General features: G+C 45.0%; 2 protein-coding genes across 4 annotated transcripts in view; one reads left to right on the top strand and one right to left on the bottom strand.

Annotated features, from left to right (window-relative positions):
• Positions 1-11,346: 11,346 nt before the first annotated feature.
• On the bottom strand, positions 11,347-14,208 carry SHLD2 (shieldin complex subunit 2). The gene has a single exon (XM_077277319.1). The coding sequence runs from the start codon at positions 14,120-14,122 to the stop codon at positions 11,657-11,659; it is 2,466 nt and encodes an 821-aa protein (XP_077133434.1). The 5' UTR covers positions 14,123-14,208; the 3' UTR covers positions 11,347-11,656.
• Positions 14,209-14,215: 7 nt separating this feature from the next.
• The window catches only part of IFT56 (intraflagellar transport 56), a 101,519-nt gene continuing 95,243 nt past the window's right edge, over positions 14,216-20,491 (top strand). For 2 of the 3 annotated variants that reach the window (XM_077277320.1, XM_077277322.1), the window contains exons 1-2: positions 14,216-14,461; positions 18,934-19,071. In XM_077277320.1, the coding sequence (XP_077133435.1) occupies positions 14,354-14,461; positions 18,934-19,071 (246 nt within the window). In that variant the 5' untranslated portion in view covers positions 14,216-14,353. Of the gene's footprint in view, positions 14,484-18,933; positions 19,072-20,491 lie in introns of all 3 variants that reach the window. The other variant, XM_077277321.1, reaches the window with a different exon arrangement.

Below are 20,491 nucleotides of genomic sequence, written 5' to 3'. Positions count from 1 at the left end.
ACCCTAGCAGCAAGCTGGTCTACACGAGAAGCTAATTCCTGAACATCCATGCTAACACAAGACTCCTTAGCCACCCAGAGAATAAGAGGGAAGAAAAGGCAAAGAAAACTGCAGAAAAAAAAATGACTCAACACCTTTCTTCCCTTCTTCTGAGATGCATTTAACTCATAGTGGGCCAGTTGTACTGTTATGATCCGGTGACTTTGGAGCCGCATGAACTTTCTCTGGAGTAGGTGGAAACTGTACTGACCGCAAAACCTGAACTAACACCGCAACTAGAAGTAGCCGTGGGGTGTGCCTAACAAACCCTAGACACCTCGACACAGCCGGAGGACTAAATACCCCTATAGATGGAAATAGGAATACTACCTTGCCTCAGAGCAGAACCCCAAAGGATAGGCAGCCCCCCACGAATATTGACTGTGTAGGAGAGGAAAGACACACGCAGGCAGAAAACAGGATTCAGCAAAAGAGGCCACTCTAGCTAAATAGGGAAAGATAGGACGGAATACTAAGCGGTCAGTATTAAAACCCTTCCAAAAATATCCACAGCAGATAATACAAAAAGTTCCACAATCTAACTAAAGACATGGAATGTATATCTGCCACTCCAGAGAATCCAACAAGACTGAGAAAATACTGACACAATCTAAGCTGGACAAAAAAAACACTGAATAGCACAGAATTATTAAGCACACATCATGTGTGCCACAGAAACCAAAACCAGACACTTATCTTTGCTGATTTGGCAGAAGGCAGAAGGAACCAAACCAGGACCAAAACCTCCCAACAACCATGGATGTTATGACCCCAATGGCAGAGGGTCTCAAAAGTACATACCAAGTCTGCAAACACAAAAAAACAGCTCATAGGGCAGTGGTAACTGGGCTGACCATATATCTAATCCTAGCACCACAAATAGCAGCAGCCGGGGAACGTGCCTACGTTGGTTCTAGACGTCTCGCGCCAGCCGGAGAACTAACTAACCCTAGAAGGGAAAAGATAGACCTTTCTTGCCTCCAGAGGAAAGACCCCAAAAGTTGGATACAAGCCCCCAACAAATAATAACGGTGAGGTAAGGAGAAAAGACAAACGTAAGAATGAACTAGATATTTAGCAAAGAGAGGCCCACTGACTAATAGCAGAATATAGTAAGATGACTTATATGGTCAGCAAAAACCCTATCAAAATTTCCACGCTGGATATTCAAGAACCCCCGAACCGTCTAACGGCCCGGGGGGAGAACACCAGCCCCCTAGAGCTTCCAGCAAAATCAGGAATCACATTTAGTACAAGCTGGACAAAAAATAAGAGCAAAGCAAATAACCAAAAAACAAGGAAGCAGGACTTAGCTTAATTTTGCAAGATCCAAGACCAGCAGACAGGAGCAAACAGAAAGGAACTGATTACAACGATGCCAGGCACTGGACTGAGAAACCAGGAAGTTTATATAGCAACACCCCTGGACTAACAACCCAGGTGGGTGCCAAACTGAGGAAAGACAATCCCAGAGTCATATCACTAGTGACCACAAGAGGGAGCCAAAAAAGTCTAATTCACAACAGTACCCCCCCTTTAAGGAGGGGTCACCGAACCCTCACCAAGACCACCAGGGCGATCAGGATGAGCAGCGTGAAAGGCACGAACTAAATCGGCCGCATGCACATCAGAGGCAACCACCCAGGAATTATCCTCCTGACCATAGCCCTTCCACTTGACCAGATACTGAAGCCTCCGCCTGGAGAGACGAGAATCCAAGATCTTCTCCACCACGTACTCCAACTCGCCCTCAACCAACACCGGAGCAGGAGGCTCAACAGAAGGGACCACAGGTACAACGTACCGCCGCAACAAAGACCTATGGAACACGTTGTGAATGGCAAACGACACCGGAAGATCCAAGCGAAAGGACACAGGATTAAGGATTTCCAATATCTTGTAAGGACCGATGAAGCGAGGCTTAAATTTAGGAGAGGAGACCTTCATAGGAACAAATCGAGAAGACAGCCATACCAAATCCCCAACACGAAGTCGGGGACCCACACCGCGGCGGCGGTTGGCAAAACGCTGAGCCTTCTCCTGTGACAACTTCAAGTTGTCCACCACATGATTCCAGATCCGCTGCAACCTATCCACCACGGAATCTACCCCAGGACAGTCAGAAGGCTCCACATGTCCCGAGGAAAAACGAGGATGGAAACCAGAGTTGCAAAAAAATGGCAAAACCAAAGTAGCGGAACTAGCCCGATTATTAAGGGCAAACTCAGCCAACGGCAAGAAGGTCACCCAATCATCCTGATCTGCAGAAACAAAACACCTCAAATAAGCCTCCAGAGTCTGATTAGTTCGCTCCGTTTGTCCATTAGTCTGAGGATGAAAGGCAGACGAAAACGACAAATCAATGCCCATCTTAGCACAAAAGGATCGCCAGAACCTGGAAACAAACTGGGATCCTCTGTCAGACACAATATTCTCAGGAATGCCGTGTAAACGAACCACATTCTGAAAGAACAAAGGAACCAGATCGGAAGAGGAAGGCAGCTTAGGCAAAGATACCAAATGGACCATCTTGGAAAAGCGATCACACACCACCCAGATGACAGACATGCCCTGAGACACCGGAAGATCTGAAATGAAATCCATGGAAATGTGTGTCCAAGGCCTCTTCGGGACAGGCAAGGGCAAGAGCAACCCGCTGGCACGAGAACAGCAAGGCTTAGCTCGAGCACAAGTCCCACAGGACTGCACAAATGACCACACATCCCGTGACAAGGAAGGCCACCAAAAGGACCTAGCCACCAGATCTCTGGTGCCAAAAATTCCCGGATGCCCTGCCAACACCGAGGAATGAACCTCGGAAATGACTCTGCTGGTCCACTTATCAGGAACAAACAATCTGTCAGGTGGACAAGAGTCAGGTCTACCAGCCTGAAATCTCTGCAACACACGTCGCAAATCCGGAGAAATGGCTGACAGGATAACTCCCTCTTTGAGAATACCAACTGGTTCTGCGACTCCAGGAGAGTCAGGCACAAAGCTCCTTGAAAGAGCATCAGCCTTCACATTCTTTGAACCTGATAAATACGAGACCACAAAGTCAAAACGGGAGAAAAACAATGACCAGCGGGCCTGTCTAGGATTCAGGCGTTTAGCAGACTCGAGTTACATCAGATTTTTTGTGATCAGTCAAGACCACCACACGATGCTTAGCACCCTCGAGCCAATGACGCCACTCCTCAAATGCCCACTTCATGGCTAACAACTCCCGATTGCCAACATCATAATTCCGCTCAGCAGGCGAAAACTTCCTAGAGAAAAAAGCACATGGTCTCATTACAGAGCAACCAGGGCCTCTCTGCGACAAAACGGCCCCTGCCCCAATCTCAGAAGCATCCATTTCAACCTGAAAGGGAAGTGAGACATCAGGCTGGCACAAAACAGGCGCCGAAGTAAACCGACGCTTCAACTCTTGAAAGGCTTCCACGGCTGCAGGAGCCCAGTTAGCAACATCAGAACCTTTCTTGGTCATATCCGTCAAAGGTTTAACAACGCTAGAAAAATTAGCGATAAAACGACGGTAGAAGTTAGCAAAACCCAAGAACTTCTGAAGACTCTTAACTGACGTGGGTTGAGTCCAATCATGAATAGCTCGGACCTTGACTGGGTCCATCTCCACCGCAGAAGGGGAAAAAATAAAACCCAAAAAGGGAACCTTCTGTACTCCAAAGAGACACTTTGAGCCCTTAACAAACAAAGCATTCTCACGCAAAACCTGAAACACCATCCTGACCTGCTCTACATGCGAGTCCCAATCATCAGAAAAAAACAGAATATCATCCAGATAAACAATCATAAATTTATCCAGATACTTCCGGAAAATATCATGCATAAAGGACTGAAACACTGAAGGAGCATTAGATAGCCCGAAAGGCATCACCAAGTACTCAAAATGACCTTCGGGCGTATTAAATGCAGTTTTCCATTCATCTCCTTGCTTAATGCGCACAAGGTTGTACGCACCACGAAGATCTATCTTGGTGAACCACTTGGCACCTTTAATCCGGGCAAACAAGTCCGACAACAGAGGCAAAGGATACTGAAATTTAACAGTGATTTTATTCAGAAACCAATAGTCAATACAAGGTCTCAAAGATCCGTCCTTCTTGGCCACAAAAAAGAATCCCGCACCAAGAGGGGAAGAGGATGGACGGATATGCCCCTTCTCCAGAGATTCCTTGATATACGAACGCATTGCGGTATGCTGAGGTACAGACAGATTAAATAATCTTCCCTTAGGAAATTTACTACCTGGAATCAAATCTATAGCGCAGTCACAGTCCCTATGAGGAGGAAGAGCACTGGACCTGGACTCGCTGAATACATCCTGGTAATCAGACAAATACTCAGGAACTTCCGAAGGAGTAGAGGAAGCAATAGACACCGGCGGGGAATCACCATGAATTCCCCGACAGCCCCAACTTGACACAGACATTGCCTTCCAATCCAAGACTGGATTATGGGTCTGTAACCATGGCAGACCCAAAACGACCAAATCATGCATTTTATGCAGAACAAGAAAACGAATCACCTCCCGGTGTTCAGGAGTCATGCACATGGTTACCTGTGTCCAAAACTGCGGTTTATTTTCCGCCAATGGCGTAGCATCAATACCTCTAAGAGGGATAGGATTTACCAACGGCTCAAGAACAAAACCACAGCGCTTGGCAAACGACAGATCCATAAGACTCAGGGCAGCACCTGAATCCACAAACGCCATAACAGGGTAGGAGGACAATGAGCAAATTAAAGTCACAGACAAAATAAATTTAGGTTGCAAATTACCAATGGCGACAGGACTAACAACCCTAGTTAGGCGTTTAGAGCATGCTGATATAACATGTGTAGAATCACCACAGTAAAAACACAACCCATTCTGACGTCTATGATTTTTCCGTTCATTTCTAGTCTGAATTCTACCACATTGCATTAAATCAGGTGTTTGTTCAGACAACACCACCAGAGGATTTGCGGCTTTGCGCTCCCGCAAACGCCGGTCAATTTGAATAGCCAGCGCCATGGAATCATTCAGACCTGTAGGAATGGAGAAACCCACCATCACATTCTTAATGGCTTCAGAAAGGCCATTTCTGAAATTTGCGGCCAGAGCACACTCATTCCACTGAGTAAGCACAGACCATTTCCGAAATTTTTGGCAATACACTTCAGCTTCATCCTGACCCTGAGAAATAGCCAGCAAGGCTTTTTCTGCCTGAATTTCAAGATTGGGTTCCTCGTAAAGCAATCCGAGCGCCAGGAAAAACGCATCAATATTTGCCAATGCCGGATCTCCTGGCGCTAGCGAGAAGGCCCAATCCTGAGGGTCGCCCCGTAAGAAAGAGATAACAATTTTTACTTGCTGAGCTGAGTCTCCAGATGAACGGGGTCTCAGAGATAGAAACAATTTACAATTATTCCTGAAATTCCTAAACTTAAATCGGTCTCCAGAGAACAGTTCAGGAATAGGTATTTCAGACATTGGACTACTGGTAACAAAATCTTGTATGCCCTGCACACGAGCAGCAAGCTGATCCACACTTGTAATCAAAGTCTGGACATTCATGTCTGCAGCAAGCACAAGCCACTCAGAGGTAAAGGGGAGGAAAAAAGAGAGGAAAGAAAAAAAAAAAAACAACTCAGACTTTCCTTTCTTGTAATCCCACTTCTGCAATGCATTAAACATTCAACCTTGGCCTGGCATACTGTTATGACCCCAATGGCAGAGGGTCTCAAAAGTACATACCAAGTCTGCAAACACAAAAAAAACAGCTCATAGGGCAGTGGTAACTGGGCTGACCATATATCTAATCCTAGCACCACAAATAGCAGCAGCCGGGGAACGTGCCTACGTTGGTTCTAGACGTCTCGCGCCAGCCGGAGAACTAACTAACCCTAGAAGGGAAAAGATAGACCTTTCTTGCCTCCAGAGGAAAGACCCCAAAAGTTGGATACAAGCCCCCAACAAATAATAACGGTGAGGTAAGGAGAAAAGACAAACGTAAGAATGAACTAGATATTTAGCAAAGAGAGGCCCACTGACTAATAGCAGAATATAGTAAGATGACTTATATGGTCAGCAAAAACCCTATCAAAATTTCCACGCTGGATATTCAAGAACCCCCGAACCGTCTAACGGCCCGGGGGGAGAACACCAGCCCCCTAGAGCTTCCAGCAAAATCAGGAATCACATTTAGTACAAGCTGGACAAAAAATAAGAGCAAAGCAAATAACCAAAAAACAAGGAAGCAGGACTTAGCTTAATTTTGCAAGATCCAAGACCAGCAGACAGGAGCAAACAGAAAGGAACTGATTACAACGATGCCAGGCACTGGACTGAGAAACCAGGAAGTTTATATAGCAACACCCCTGGACTAACGACCCAGGTGGGTGCCAAACTGAGGAAAGACAATCCCAGAGTCATATCACTAGTGACCACAAGAGGGAGCCAAAAAAGTCTAATTCACAACACATGGACAACTGGCAAGGACTAATGAATCCTGCACGCCTAAATACCCCAGTCAGAACTGCAATCAGCAGATACACCTGACCAGGACTGCAACTCAGGGAGAACTGCATTACCACCTACAACCACCGGAGGGAGCCCAAAAGCAGAATTCACAACACCCATCATACTGTGTATAAGGGAGCTGCGGGCCCATCATACTGTGTATAAGGGAGCTGCGGGCCAATCATACTGTGTATACGGGAGCTGCAAGCCCATCATACTGTGTATAAGGGAGCTGCAGGCCCATCATACTGTGTATAAGGGAGCTGCGGGCCCATCATACTGAGTATAAGGGAGCTGCAAGCCCATGATACTGTGTATAAGGGAGCTGCGGGCCCATCATACTGTGTATAAGGGAGATGCGGGCCAATCATATATAAGTGAGCTGCAAGCCCATCATACTGTGTATAAGGGAGCTGCGGGTCCATCAGTGTATAAGGGATCTGCGGGCCTATCACACTGTGTATAAGGGAGCTGTGGGCCCATCATACTGTGTATAAGGGAGCTGCAAGACAATCACACTGTGTATAAGGGAGCTGTGCACACATCATACTGTGTATAAGGGAGCTGTGGGCCTATCATACTGTGTATAAGGGAGCTGCGGGCCTATCATACTGTGTATAAGGGAGCTGCGGGCTCATCATACTGTGTATAAGGGAGCTGTGCACATATCATACTGTGTATAAGGGAGCTGTGGGCCCATCATACTGTGTATAAGGGAGCTGCGGGCTCATCTTACTGTGTATAAGGGAGCTGCGGGCCCATCATACTGTGTATAAGGGAGCTGCGGGCCCATCATACTGTGTATAAGGGAGCTGCGGGCCAATCACACTGTGTATAAGGGAGCTGTGCACACATCATACTGTGTATAAGGGAGCTGCGGGCCCAACATACTGTGTATAAGGGAGCTGCGGGCTCATCATACTGTGTATAAGGGAGCTGCGTTCCAATCATACTGTGTATAAGGGAGCTGCGGGCCCATCATACTGTGTATAAGGAACTGTGAAGGTATATTGTGCATATGGGAGCTGTTGGCCCATTACACTGTATATAGGGGAGCTCTGGGGGGCATTATACTTTCTATAGTGGAGTTCTGTCAGCATTATACTGTGTATAGGGGAGCATTGGGCTCATACTGTTTAGAGGGGAGCAGTGGGAACATCATACTTTGTAAAGGGGAGCAGTGAGAACATCATACGGTGTATAGGGGAGCTGTGGGGGCCTTATACTGTGTATAGGGAAGCTTTAAGCTCACCATACTGTGTATAATGGAGGAGTACATGGGGGAACTTAGGGGACATTATTAAATGTTAAGTGGGCACTTAAGCATTGTTGTTATAGGGGCACTCAGAGTATTGTGACCATCAAAGTTGCATATGGTCACAATATGGCGGTAAAGTCAACGTTAGTTTTTGTATGTAGATTTATTTTCAATAACAGTGCGGTCATATTCTGAGGTTCCCCTATATTCACAATTAGAGTGCGCAACCGTAGCTGTAATCAGGGTTAGCTGGTTAGGGGCCCACTCAGATGTTTCGCCCCCCCTAAGTTGAAACCCTAGCTACGCCTCTGGGTGTTCCTTTTCCTTCCGAGCCCTGCCATGAGTTCATACAATAGTTTTCCCCCCACATACGGGGTATTGGCGTACTCACAACAAATTGCACAACAAATTTTAGGGTCCATTTTCTTTTGTTACTTATTTGTTGTGAAAATAAAAAATCTAGGACTAAAGTAATTTTTGGGTGAAAAAACCCCAAAATAACTTTTTCCTTCCGTAGTGCATTAATTCATGCAAAGTACCTGAAGTGTTAATAAACTTCTCGAATGTAATTTCGAGGAATTTGAGGGGTGCAGTTTTTAGAATGGTGTCACTTTTTGGTATTTTCTGTCATATAGGCCCATCAGTCACATCAAATGTGATTTGGTCCCTACAAAACATACATTTTGTTGGAAAAATGAGAAATCGCTGATCAAATTTTAACCCTTCTAACAAAAAAAATATGTTTTCAAAATTGAGCTGATGTAAAGTAGACATGTGGGAAATGATATTTATTATCTATTTTGTGTGACATAACTCTCTGGTTTAAGGGTATAAAAATGTGAAAATTGCAAAAAATTCCTATCGAACAAATGTTACTACTATCATGAAGTACAATATGTCACAAAAAAAACCTGTCTCAGAATCAGTGGGATCCATTGAAGCCTTCCAGAGTTATTACCACAAAGTGACACTGGTCAGAATTGTAAAATTTGGCCTGGTCAGGAAGGAGAAAACCATCTTGGTGGGAAAAGGGGTTCAAGAAACAGGGTTTATTTCATTGAATGTGAGTAAAAGCATCTGTATTGAGTTAAACGCCTATGTGTTGCGACTGTGGCATATGGAATTGCTGATTAAGAAGAACCTGGCAGGCAATGCCCAAACCATGTGCAGCATAAATCAGAGCCTGACTGCATGATTGCGGCTTGTTTTGGGTTTTTTTTTTTGCTCCCACTCTCCTCTTTCCCCTTTAGTTGATTGACAGGTCTCTTCCATATATGTTCACATGAAGAGACCTGTCAATCATCTGGAGCTGAACAGATTCTTCAAACTATGCTTTCTCTAAATTACCAAAGTGTTTCCAAGAAACATACTGTGAGACACTAGCCGTGAAGCAGGATAATCAAATGTTCCGGGAACAGACACTAAGAGAGCACATCGTGAAGTACAAGGGAAAGGCAAAATCGGGTCACTGTCCGAAGTCAGAATACCAGGAAGACAGCGGATCAGAGGAAAGGGGTTGGGCCAATGGATGGTCAGAGTGAGGTCTAATGTCAGGCAGCAATAGATCTAACAGAGCACAGGAATACAAGGCAAACTGGCACCACAGAGCAAATGCTACAACTGGCAGAGATCTGTGGCTGACAGCTTAGCTAAGCAGCTGGGTAATCACTTAGAACAGAGAACACCTGACGGTAGCTCAGCACCTCCCACTCAGATTGGACGGATGAGCTTTCTATCAAAATACCAACAGTTCAGCACATCCCTGCATTAGATTGGACGACTGAGCTGTCACTCACTGTGTCCAAGACACACTGAGTGGCGGAATCATGACATATACCTGCCTGAAATCATTCAGCACAGATCTGATTCATGCTGTCCATGGTTTGCATACATAGTCACATACAAAAAAGGTTTTCATGCAGAAACAGTATGCCTATCCTTTATAAAGATCCTATATAAAAGCGTGTTTTTGCTGCTCTTACCGGACAAAAGTTAAAATTGCTGTTGGCGCATGTGCAAGTTTAATATATCCAGGAACTGTCACATTTCTCATAAGCTATAGCATCATACACTTTGCGTAGGTAGTTCATCTTATTCAGGATTCTGACAGCACTATATAAACTGGAACTTCCTTACTTTCATTTCACAATATGAATGCTCCTATCATTGTCCAGAGGCTTACAGACCCAGAACTGAAAGTCTGACTCTCTTATATAGCAAATACATAATGGCTGCACTCAATTTTACTGTGCTAAAGCAAGGAAATGTGTGATACATGAAATGTGAATAGCATACTGGCTTGTGAAATCTATGAAAAAACACATGAGATGCTTAGCACAAGATTTGGCCAAAAATTGTGAGCCCATCCACCAAACATCAAGGTAATCTCAGATCGAATGGGTAAATAACCTGTCTGCCTTGCTTTAGCACAGTAAAATTGAGTGCAGCCATTATCTATTTGCTATGTAAGACTTTTTTGGTTATGCACCAGTTCAGACTAGATTGCTGTTCAGTCAGTTTTTCTATATTTACTATGACTCTCTTATATGTCGGAATGTCGTTTTACAGGCATGAGCATATAACGGCGGAGTCTCTGCATGCTGCCCCCCTTACTCCCACAGGAATGCCGACTTACTGCTGCAGCTCCGCACTCCCTCCTCCTGCTGCCCAGAGTCTGTACACAGCTCGCAGATCCCCGGGCATTGTGCTTAGGGCATGCACACGGTCCCACCTTCTAAACAGGGACAGTCATAAAGTGTCCCCAGCCAATGGCTGGGAGACATTAAGTATTTAAGTAATCTCCACCTGATGGGAGATGCCTGTGCAACGTTGTTTCTAAAAGAAGCTTGATAGTTCTCAGGTCCCAATGCTCATATCGCAGTACAACAGTGGACCAGGCTGCCACAAAAAGGCGGCGAGTTCTCCTTCAATGGAAGTCTTCAAACAGAGGCTGGAAAGACATCTGTCCGAGATAGTTTAGTGACTTATGCATTGAGCATGGGGTTGGAGACGATGACCCCTTAGGTCCTTTCCAACTAACATTCTATGATTCTAACTGTCCTAAACTTCAGCTGTGCCTGCCTGTGTATCAGCCATGCCTACCTGCCTGCCAAGATAACAACCGTGCCTGCCTAAATCTGTATGCCAAAATACCAGCCGTGCCCTCCTGCACCTGCCTGTGTCTGTTATGCTAGGTACTATATCAGCCTGTACTTGCAGAGACCATCATAACTGGCAGTTCCTGCCTCCTCTTCCTGTCATCCTGGGAGTCAGCTGCCATCCTGGTGTAGCACCTTGTCCCGCCTCCCTAATACTTCCTTGTATCACGGAATCAGCAGCCGAGCACCTGAGGTCGGACTTGGTTAGCCACCTAGTCACGCCCTTCTAATCTCTCCTCGGATCATGGCACAGTGGTTCTACCACCCAGGCCATTAGAGCAAGGACTAATCCTCACTTTCTGTACCCATCTCAGCGCCTTTGTTGCTATAGATGGATTACACTTGACAACAGGTAGACACAAAGGAGATACTTAAGGATAGCACCTTGGAATGATTTTTCTGGACAGGACAACATAATTTATACAAAAGTGACTTGCAGATTGCATATTCAGAGCATTATCTATTAAATAAAATCAAACTGAAATTCAAGGGACCACTTAAAAATTCTTAAGTGCATTGTCTGTTGTAAATAGTACAGAATTCTGTACCTTAAAAGCATTGCATGAACTGTTGTATGGAGGACAATTATTTGTAATACACTTATTGCTGATAATTGTAAAAATATCATATTTCCATAGTATTTGTACATAAAACGCATATATAATCTAATACAGTTTACATCTCAAAGTTAAGATGAAAATCTAAAAGGTGAAAGTCCTTTTCCATTGGTATGCTATTTTCGTCAAGCGTAAACTGGCTTCTTATGGTGAACACAAAAGATTCTCCCATCTGTGCAACCAGGGATTGGAGCAGATCTGCCACAATCACAGCATATGTTACATCTGAACTGCTGGGAAAACATTTGGGTAATAGGTCGGGAGTAATATTCAAAAACACAACCTCAAGAATATCCGGAGGCACCTGGACGCAGACACAACAGTTGTCACTTATAATATTCATTTCCGCTGACCTATAAAATATTCTTACTTGATTAAAGGGTAGACACACATAACATTGCTCATACACATTGTTGTCATCAATTGTTAGCTCTCGTTTGCATTTTCCACAACCTGGGTAAACAATATCAGGTAGAAACTTTAGAATTTCAGAAATTGAAGTTTCATGGCCTATGAATATTTTGCTCTTGCCTGGAATATGAAACCTTATCTGCGATATACTACCTTTAACTTGGATTTCACCTGAATACCTATCTTCAAACAAGGCCAATAGACTCATCTGCTTTGTTAAAGATACATTATATCTTCTCTGAAAATCTACAGCCCTTTGGTCATCATCAAATAAGCATTCACAGGATGACCATGGAGTAGTGTGTAACTCCAGGTCTTCTGACAAGATGTTCTTCTTACAAAATAAGTATTTAAAGACCCAGACATGGTCTCTTTTACGTCGGATCTGATCACACCATGAAACACAGGTTCCCCACAACACTAATGTTCTTGTTTGTCCTTTCATTTGTTCAACTGCCAGAATGATTTTATTTTGCTTCAATCCCTTAAAATGGTATGTGGATTCCTTAAGAACGGCAATGGTAGTCACCTTCAGAAATGAATGCACCAATAATTCTGGTCGGAGCTCGGCAAGGGTTACGTACTGGATGTGGTCTAGCAGCTGGGGCTGTCGTGGCGAAAGTTCCCTTAAATAATAATGATTTTTCCGAATGTAGTCCAGTAACTCCTTTAGAGCAGCATTCCCTACCATTGGAGATCTTGTACCAGATAGGAGAGTAGAACAGCTACCAATATTAACAAGTTTACTTCTAAAGCTGGACTGAAGCAAAATGTCTTCCCTCCACCGATCCTCACAAATGGACAAGTGTGTCAGCACAATTATTTCACCAGGAAGTAAAGCTAGACTCCAAAATGCAGCTGTCCTCCACATCAGCACGTTATGTTTAACCCTTGATTGGTCCATAACAACAATAGTCGCTAAGGGAAGAGCTGACCCAATACTTGGCCCACTTTTCACCTTTATTTCTTTGATATGACAGGGTTGTAACACAACTACCATAATATTATACTCTGTGTTTTTGTCTGAGCAATGCTTCAGGAGAGTCAATGTCTTCACAGGTATTTGCTGATGGGGCTTTATAGTATGCTGTACTGGGGATACGGATGGCTTAGATTTTTTACATTGCTCAGAAGACGGGGAGGAAGCACACAACACTTGCTTCCTTTTGCTGCTTGCATTACTAAAATAATCCACATGAATTAGTTCTGCAGATGATTCCCCTTTGATATCTGAGAAATCATTTTCACTTTGGGGGGAATTTACTGACTTTTCTTCAAGCTCTTCATCAGATGTGTCTGTGAAAAGCTCAGAAGAACAAGTGACGCCCTGCTGGGAGGCAGATCGGGCCGTGAGGTTTTCAGCTAGAATATCCTGTATTGTGAATTCGGATTCTTCAGCTGCATGATGAATGACGACGTCGGCATTTTCTGGACTTTTTACTGCCAGCTGACTACATGCCAGAACAGTAAGGAACTCTGTCTCAGCGGAGATCATAGAGCAGTCATCACTTCCAAGGACTTCTCTGGTGTGGTCACTATGGCCATTCAACTCCTTGACTGGGGGTCTCTGGAGATCCAGTGCCGATCCAGAAACAACTCCCATGGTATAAGAGGCCATATTCTGCCGTGAATTGTCTCCCTGGAAGTCCATCATCTGCCCCAAACCATCTTCCTGAGAGGTCATCATCTGCCCAGAACAATCTTTCTGAGAGGCCATCATCTGCCCAGAACCATCTTCCTGTGAGGCCATCATCTGCCTCAAACCATCTTCCTGAGAGGCCATCATCTGCCCAGAACCATCGCCCTGCTCACAAGCTCCTCGGTCCCCATCACATACGGATTCTCCAGGCTTTGTCTTGCCATCCAGTCCCTCACTCGCAGGTATCCGATCGTTTCCACCACCTTGTAATGATGCAGCCTGTGTAGTAGAAGGAGCCCGGCTGTGTTCCCACACGGCTGTGCGCCATTCTGAGCCTGCTCTGGGCGGAGCATAGGGCACAGGTGGCGGTATTATGATGGGAGCCCCGATAAAGACGTGAATGACACCTCTATCGCACATGTTTCCTGCAGTGCAGAACTTCCAAACACTCCACGCAAACACAACTTCCGGCATCTGTGCGTGCCAAGCCTCGCTATAAAGCCGAACCGGAAGTACTCAAGAAAACCGGAAGTGGTATTTTGCTATAGTCACTGGGGGAAGGTTTTCCATTAGTAATATCGACATTTATATTATTGGAGGTCTGGTTACAACGGAATTTAACCCCCCCCCCACCAATCATCTCAGTGTTAATGCTGTAAGCCGTTTCCTTAGGCGCCCGTCAAGAGCAATGAACACACCCGGCGCATGCGCTGTTGGTCGGTGACTGTTGCCAGGGCAACGGAGTCGTTTCTGGTGTCCGACGCGTTGTCTGAAACACAAGCAGCGGCCAGTTCTCCGGGAGCGGCGAAGATGGTGAGGACTGGCGGTGGCCATGGTGCGACCAGCATGCAGTGTAACCTGTGGGGATCAGACATGCTGTTCTGGGGCGCAGTCTCCCCGCTCTCCCGGAGCCTGGTGACATTGGAGGGTTTGCTCCAGGCGTGTAATGCCGCCAGCACCTCCCAGTGTGTACTGGGCACGGCCCTCCCCGGCAGTGGAGCTCTTACTGCAGCACTGTGACTACCCAGGTCTCGGTCATTGTAAGGACTTCTAAGGCTGCCGTCACACTAGCAGTATTTGGTCAGTATTTTACCTCAGTATCTGTAAGCCAAAACCAGGAGTGGAGCAATTAGAGGAAAAGTATAACAGAAACATATGCACCACTTCTGCATTTATCACCCACTCCTGGTTTTGGCTTACAAATACTGATGTAAAATACTGACCAAATACTGCTAGTGTGACGGCAGCCTGAGGGGGAGAGCCGCACTCGGCGTAAGGAGACTACAGGGGACCTGGCACCATGAAAGCGCCAAATCTGCAGGCCCATGTAACAGAGCAGGGGCAGCGGAGCAGGCGGATGTCTAGTTTGTGGACTCGGGGTAACCTGTGTTACCTATAAACCTCTGCTCTGAGATTGTGGGTCCAGTGGGCGGTGCTATCAGTGACTGACAGCTCTGTGTGCAAGAGTACATAGAAAGCTGTCAGTCACTGATAGCCCCGCCCACCAGACCCAAAACCTCAGAGCAGAGGTTTAGGTGTAACACAGGTTACCCCAAGTCCTCACCCACAATCTATACATCCGCCTGCTCCGCTGTCCCTGCTCTGTTACATGGGGCCTGCAGATTTGGCATTTTCATGGTGACAGGTTCCTTTTACACAGTCAGTATTGACTTTTAGCATTGAAATAGGTGGCAATAGAGGTTGCGTTCTCTTCCTCTCTGAAAAGGCTACTTTGCATATTTAAATTCCAAGAAGACTATTGGATGGCCCTTAAAGGGAACCTGTTGGCAGGATTGTGCACAGTAACCTACAGACAGTGTCAGGTTGGCGCCGTTATGCTGATTACAATGATACCTTGGTTGATGCGATCATGCTGTAGCGCTGGTGCCTGCCTGCCTGCTATTTTGGTGATTTTTTTCCCCTAATATTTATATAATATTCATTATGTGAAATAGGGGGCAGGTCAGTGAGGGATCAGTACACTGTAGCGCCATAGCATGTAAATATGAAATATGAAAATAGAATTGCATTACTGCATTAGAAATATTAAATATGAAAAATTGAGAAAGGTTAGCGCATAAATTGGCCAATTCATCTGTACCTGGAAGCCACAATAAGGCATTTCTCGTTTCCAGGACCTAGCAATGCCTTTTCTCATTTAGAATAAAGTCTTCATCTGTATGGGAACATAAATCCTCTGTTTTAACTAAAACCTATATCTCTATGGAGGGGTAATGGTCTTACTGTGATTAAAAACACCTGTGGCTAAAAGACGGAGTGCTCAGTCAGAAGGCTAATGAATACAAACTTCAAAAAACTGACCGTCACATCCAAACACAAATGTTTCAGATTCACCTTAGTATGGCAGGCAGATCAGTAGTTAGTCCATTTTCATATCATATTCTTAAGATCCAATCTTTCTTACATTCTTTTTCAATAAAGTGTATCTGTCAGCAGCATTTTGCAAAGTAAACTGCAAGCATCAATTTGCTGCTGTTACACTGATTAAACCAAAAACTATACTAGTTATAGGTCCAAGAATTAATATTGTATCACTATTAACCTATACTCATAAAACATATATATATATAACAATACCTATTTTATTAATTAAATGAATCCATAAAACACAACCACAGACATAACACTACAAACAACCGTGCTCTCTATGTTTATACCCGATCAAGGCGCCCTGGATGCCTACTGTTTAACAGCAGACCTAACCTATACACAATCGAGATTGGCGCCCCCAATCAACGTCAGCTAGCCCTGATTCTCCTGTTAATGCCCTGTTATATGTGTCACATTCGGGCCCCCAATAATACAACAGGAAATAATTGGGTAAAGATAGATTAACAGCCGATATGGCCCACAAGAATATTGGGCAAAGAATTGCTATGACAGGGTGAGAGACACAAACATACAAAGTGCAAAACAGTGCAAAACTAAAGTGCTGTAGTGAACAGAAAGTCCTTCCTAGACTGCTCCCTATAATGACAAAGCCTGCCTTGCCGCGAGGGTTGGCACCCTACTGTTCAGCGGAACTGGCGCCCCCACTCCACGTCGGCTATCCCTAAAATTCCCTATGGGTAGCTGATAAGGATTGGCAGGAAAGAAAGTGTCTTGTTGCTAAATTGATATGTCATAATGTAAAGACCTGACTGCTAACAAGACTATAATTAAACACTGATTAAAATGATACCTGGGTGAAGAAATCCATCTTGTGGTTCTTGTTATCAGTGTTAGAAGTTTTCAGTTAATGAGATGCTCTGGGGCTGGACTGTAAGCAGGGTCTTATCTTCCTGCTCTAAGCCAGAGAAACCAAGGAAAGCCCTACTCATAGGCCGTCCCGAAGCACAAACAGTCTGTCTCTATGATGAGGAACATGTTTATGTTTTGGGGCGGCCTGTGGGCAGCTCTTTTCTTGGTTTCTCTGGCTTAGAGCAGGAAGATAAGACCCTGCTTACAGTCCCGGACAAGAGCACGAGTATATCATTAACTGAAAACTTCTTCACTGATTACACAAGAACCACAAGATGGATTTCATCACCCCTTGTATCATTTTAATCAGTGTAACAGTGCCAACCTGGTGGTGTCTGTATTTTACTCTGCAAAATCCTGCTGAGAAGTTCACTTTAGGCTACTTTCACACTAGCGTCGTGCACTGCACGTCGCTATGCGTCGTTTTGTAGAAAAAACGCATCCTGCAAAAGTGCTTGCAGGATGCGTTTTTTCTCCATAGACTAGCATTATCGACGCATTGCCACACGTTGCAACCGTCGTGCGACGGTTGCGTCGTGTTGCGTTGGACCGTCGCCACCAAAAAATGTTGCATGTAACGTTTTTTGGTGCGTCGTGTCCAGCATTTCCGACCGCGCATGCACGGCCGGAACTCCGCCCCCTCCTCCCCGCACCTCGCAATGGGGCAGCGGATGCGTTGAAAAACAGCATCTGCTGCCCCCGTTGTGCGGCGCATTCACTGCTAGCGTCGGTACGTCGCAACAACGCAATTCGTCGTGCGTCTTATGACGCTAGTGTGAAAGTAGCCTTAAATGGATGATCAGGTCCCTGTACAAAGGAGAAAGGAGCAGAAATGTTGTCCCTCTCCCAGGTGTCCAAATTCCCTTTCTATCAAAAAGGACATACAGGAAAGTGGATGTAGGGAATGTGATGTGGAGGGGCCTGAGAACAAAAACGATGATCAGAGCTAATATAACCAGACTGTTGCACTTTGATTTTCACATAGGGGGCTGAGAGTATGTACATACCGGATAGCCCAGTGTTTAGCATGCCCATATACATGCATACGTCACTGTGTAAGCTCAGGCCAGACAATTATCTCCCAGGGACCAAAGGGAATATTGCTGCCACATTCATATAAGATAGTTTGTCCAATAACCCCTAAATTTGACCAACTTCAGTGTCATGTATTGCTGTCATTAAAAGAGTTGTGCAGGCAGATGTGTAAAAATATATATAAACGTATCTTCTTTCATTACCAAAGCTTTGGCAGAAGAGAGAGGCCTATGTTTGCACATAACCAGATATGTGTGTGAATGGGCCTGACTTCTTGTTTCAGTCGCCATGCCAGTTCCTTTTTTTCTCTATTCTGAGAAGGTGGCTGGCATAGCAATTAAAATAAGCAGTCGGCCAGCCCCCTTCACACAATACTAGTATTGCTCCAGCACAGGAAACTCTCTGCTGAAGCTGAGCAGCCGGTTCCAGTGCTGACCGTAATGGAAGTATATGAGTAAGTGGAATATAATTTTATTTTAAACACATCTACAGATCTAGTTTTCTAACTGAATAACCCCTTTGGGCTGAGGATGCATTCTTATCAGGAGCCCAGGGAGCAAGCCACTATGTAGTGTACATGGCTGTCGTCCTGTCTACATAACACCAGCGGGAGCTGCTGAGTCCCAGAGCTATAAGCTTCATTGCTCAGGTCCTGTATGCCCATTGTGGCAGATTGGTAGCCCTGCATTATCCCATACACAAGGATGGCAGTTGTCTTGTACCGATTTTTCCAAATGTTAAACTTTGAGGAGGGAAGTTACTGTCAGATGCCACTGCAGGGATAAACGGGCCCTGCGTTACATGGATGGTTAACGTCTATCAGTGAGAGGTCTCACACTCAGGCACAGTGGGACTCAGTTTGGTAGAAGCTCTCTGTGGACGAGGATTGTCTTTGTGAGAATACTATTTGTGTGATTGTTCAAGATGTCATTGCATCAACATGTTATCTTGTGTACAAGGACCAAATACAGTCATTTTTTTGTTTTCAGATGTTATCAAGAGCCAAGCCTGCTGTAGGCAGTAATGTACAACAGGCGGATAAAAACCAAAAAAAGGGAAAGAAAGTTCCCAAACTGGATGAGTTACTCTCCCAAAGGGACTTCACTGGATCAATAACCCTGTTGGAGGTAGGCGCTTATACTTCGTTAACTCTCTTATCCTAGGGATATTTTAACATGATTTAATTCTGGAATTACCTTCAAAATTGTATGGCCAATTAGGCAACTATTTGCATTACGCCCAACAACCTGAATTGCCTGTGATTTGTTTCATATTACTCTACAATAATGGTTTACAACATCAATGCTATTTAAGTAGCTGCAGGGAGATTGTACAGCTGCAGGAACAGGGAGCGGCCATCAGGCACAGCCAGACTTCCTATAGAGAAGGCAGGGATGGTTTTTCACCATCTCTGCCTTCTTGATCGCAGTATGCACAGCGATGATTATACAGTTTAGGAAGCACTGACATCGTGTCCTCCTCCCATTTTGCGGATCATGTGATCACAGGTTCCTGGAGGGAGCTGGGTCTTAAGTGATCAAGCTTTGCAATAATATCAAGCAATAATATCAAGCTAATATGCCAGCCCTAGGTAGAGGGAATTTAAGCAATATAAAAATGTAATTAAATATTGGACTGCTCTCCCAGAGGTATTTTATGACTTTATGTGGAACACAGTATTTATCATAATTGGAAAAAAATAAAATGAATAAAGGGGTTGTCCACCACTCGGACAACCCCTACTCAGTCCATATGTTCCCAACCAGTAAAAATAATAACACCTGTCTATACTCAGTGCCAGTGCAGTTTCCTTGTCTCTCACGAGGCTTGCTTGACATTGGTCTCAGGGACTGCATGACATAATCAGCGCTGGCTTCACCCTCCCCTTCTTCGGACAATTCAGATATCTGGAAGAAGCGAGAGCTGTGGCTGCGCTCTCTTTTCCTCCACATGTCACTTACATCTGAAGCAGAGAAGACTGGCGCGAATGTTGGTTGGCCACAGGGATAGCGTGACATAACAATATCACACAAGCCAGGTGAGAGCCAGAGGTGAGTATAGGGGGATTCTGGTGATTGAGAAGGGGGCTGCCCCAGTACTGGATAACCTCTTTAACCCTTTTCTGCCATCGGACGGAATAGTACGTCCAATGGCAGAACTCCCACTTTGATGCAGGCTTCGGCGGTGAGCCCGCATCAAGTGCGATCCACCCACACCTATTAACTAGTTAAATGCCGCTGTCAAACTCTGACAGTGGCATTTAACAAGCTCATCCGACCGGAAATGCGCACATCGGTGACCCCCGTCACATGATCGGGGGTCGTCGGTGGATCGGCATAACAACCAACTCTATGGTTGTTGATGCCAGATTGCTGTGAGCGCCACCCTGTGGTCGGCGCTCATAGCAATGCTGTAATTCTCCTACATAGAGGCGATCTGATCATCACCTCTATGTAGCAGAGGCAATCGAGTTGTGGAGGCTTTTGAAAACCCATGGAGGCTATTGAAGCATGGAAAAAGTAAAAAAAAAAAAAAAAATGTTTTTAA

The sequence above is a fragment of the Ranitomeya variabilis genome, chromosome 8, assembly GCF_051348905.1.
Source record: "Ranitomeya variabilis isolate aRanVar5 chromosome 8, aRanVar5.hap1, whole genome shotgun sequence".
NCBI lineage: Eukaryota > Metazoa > Chordata > Amphibia > Anura > Dendrobatidae > Ranitomeya > Ranitomeya variabilis.
This window is presented reverse-complemented; position numbering and strand designations above follow the sequence as displayed.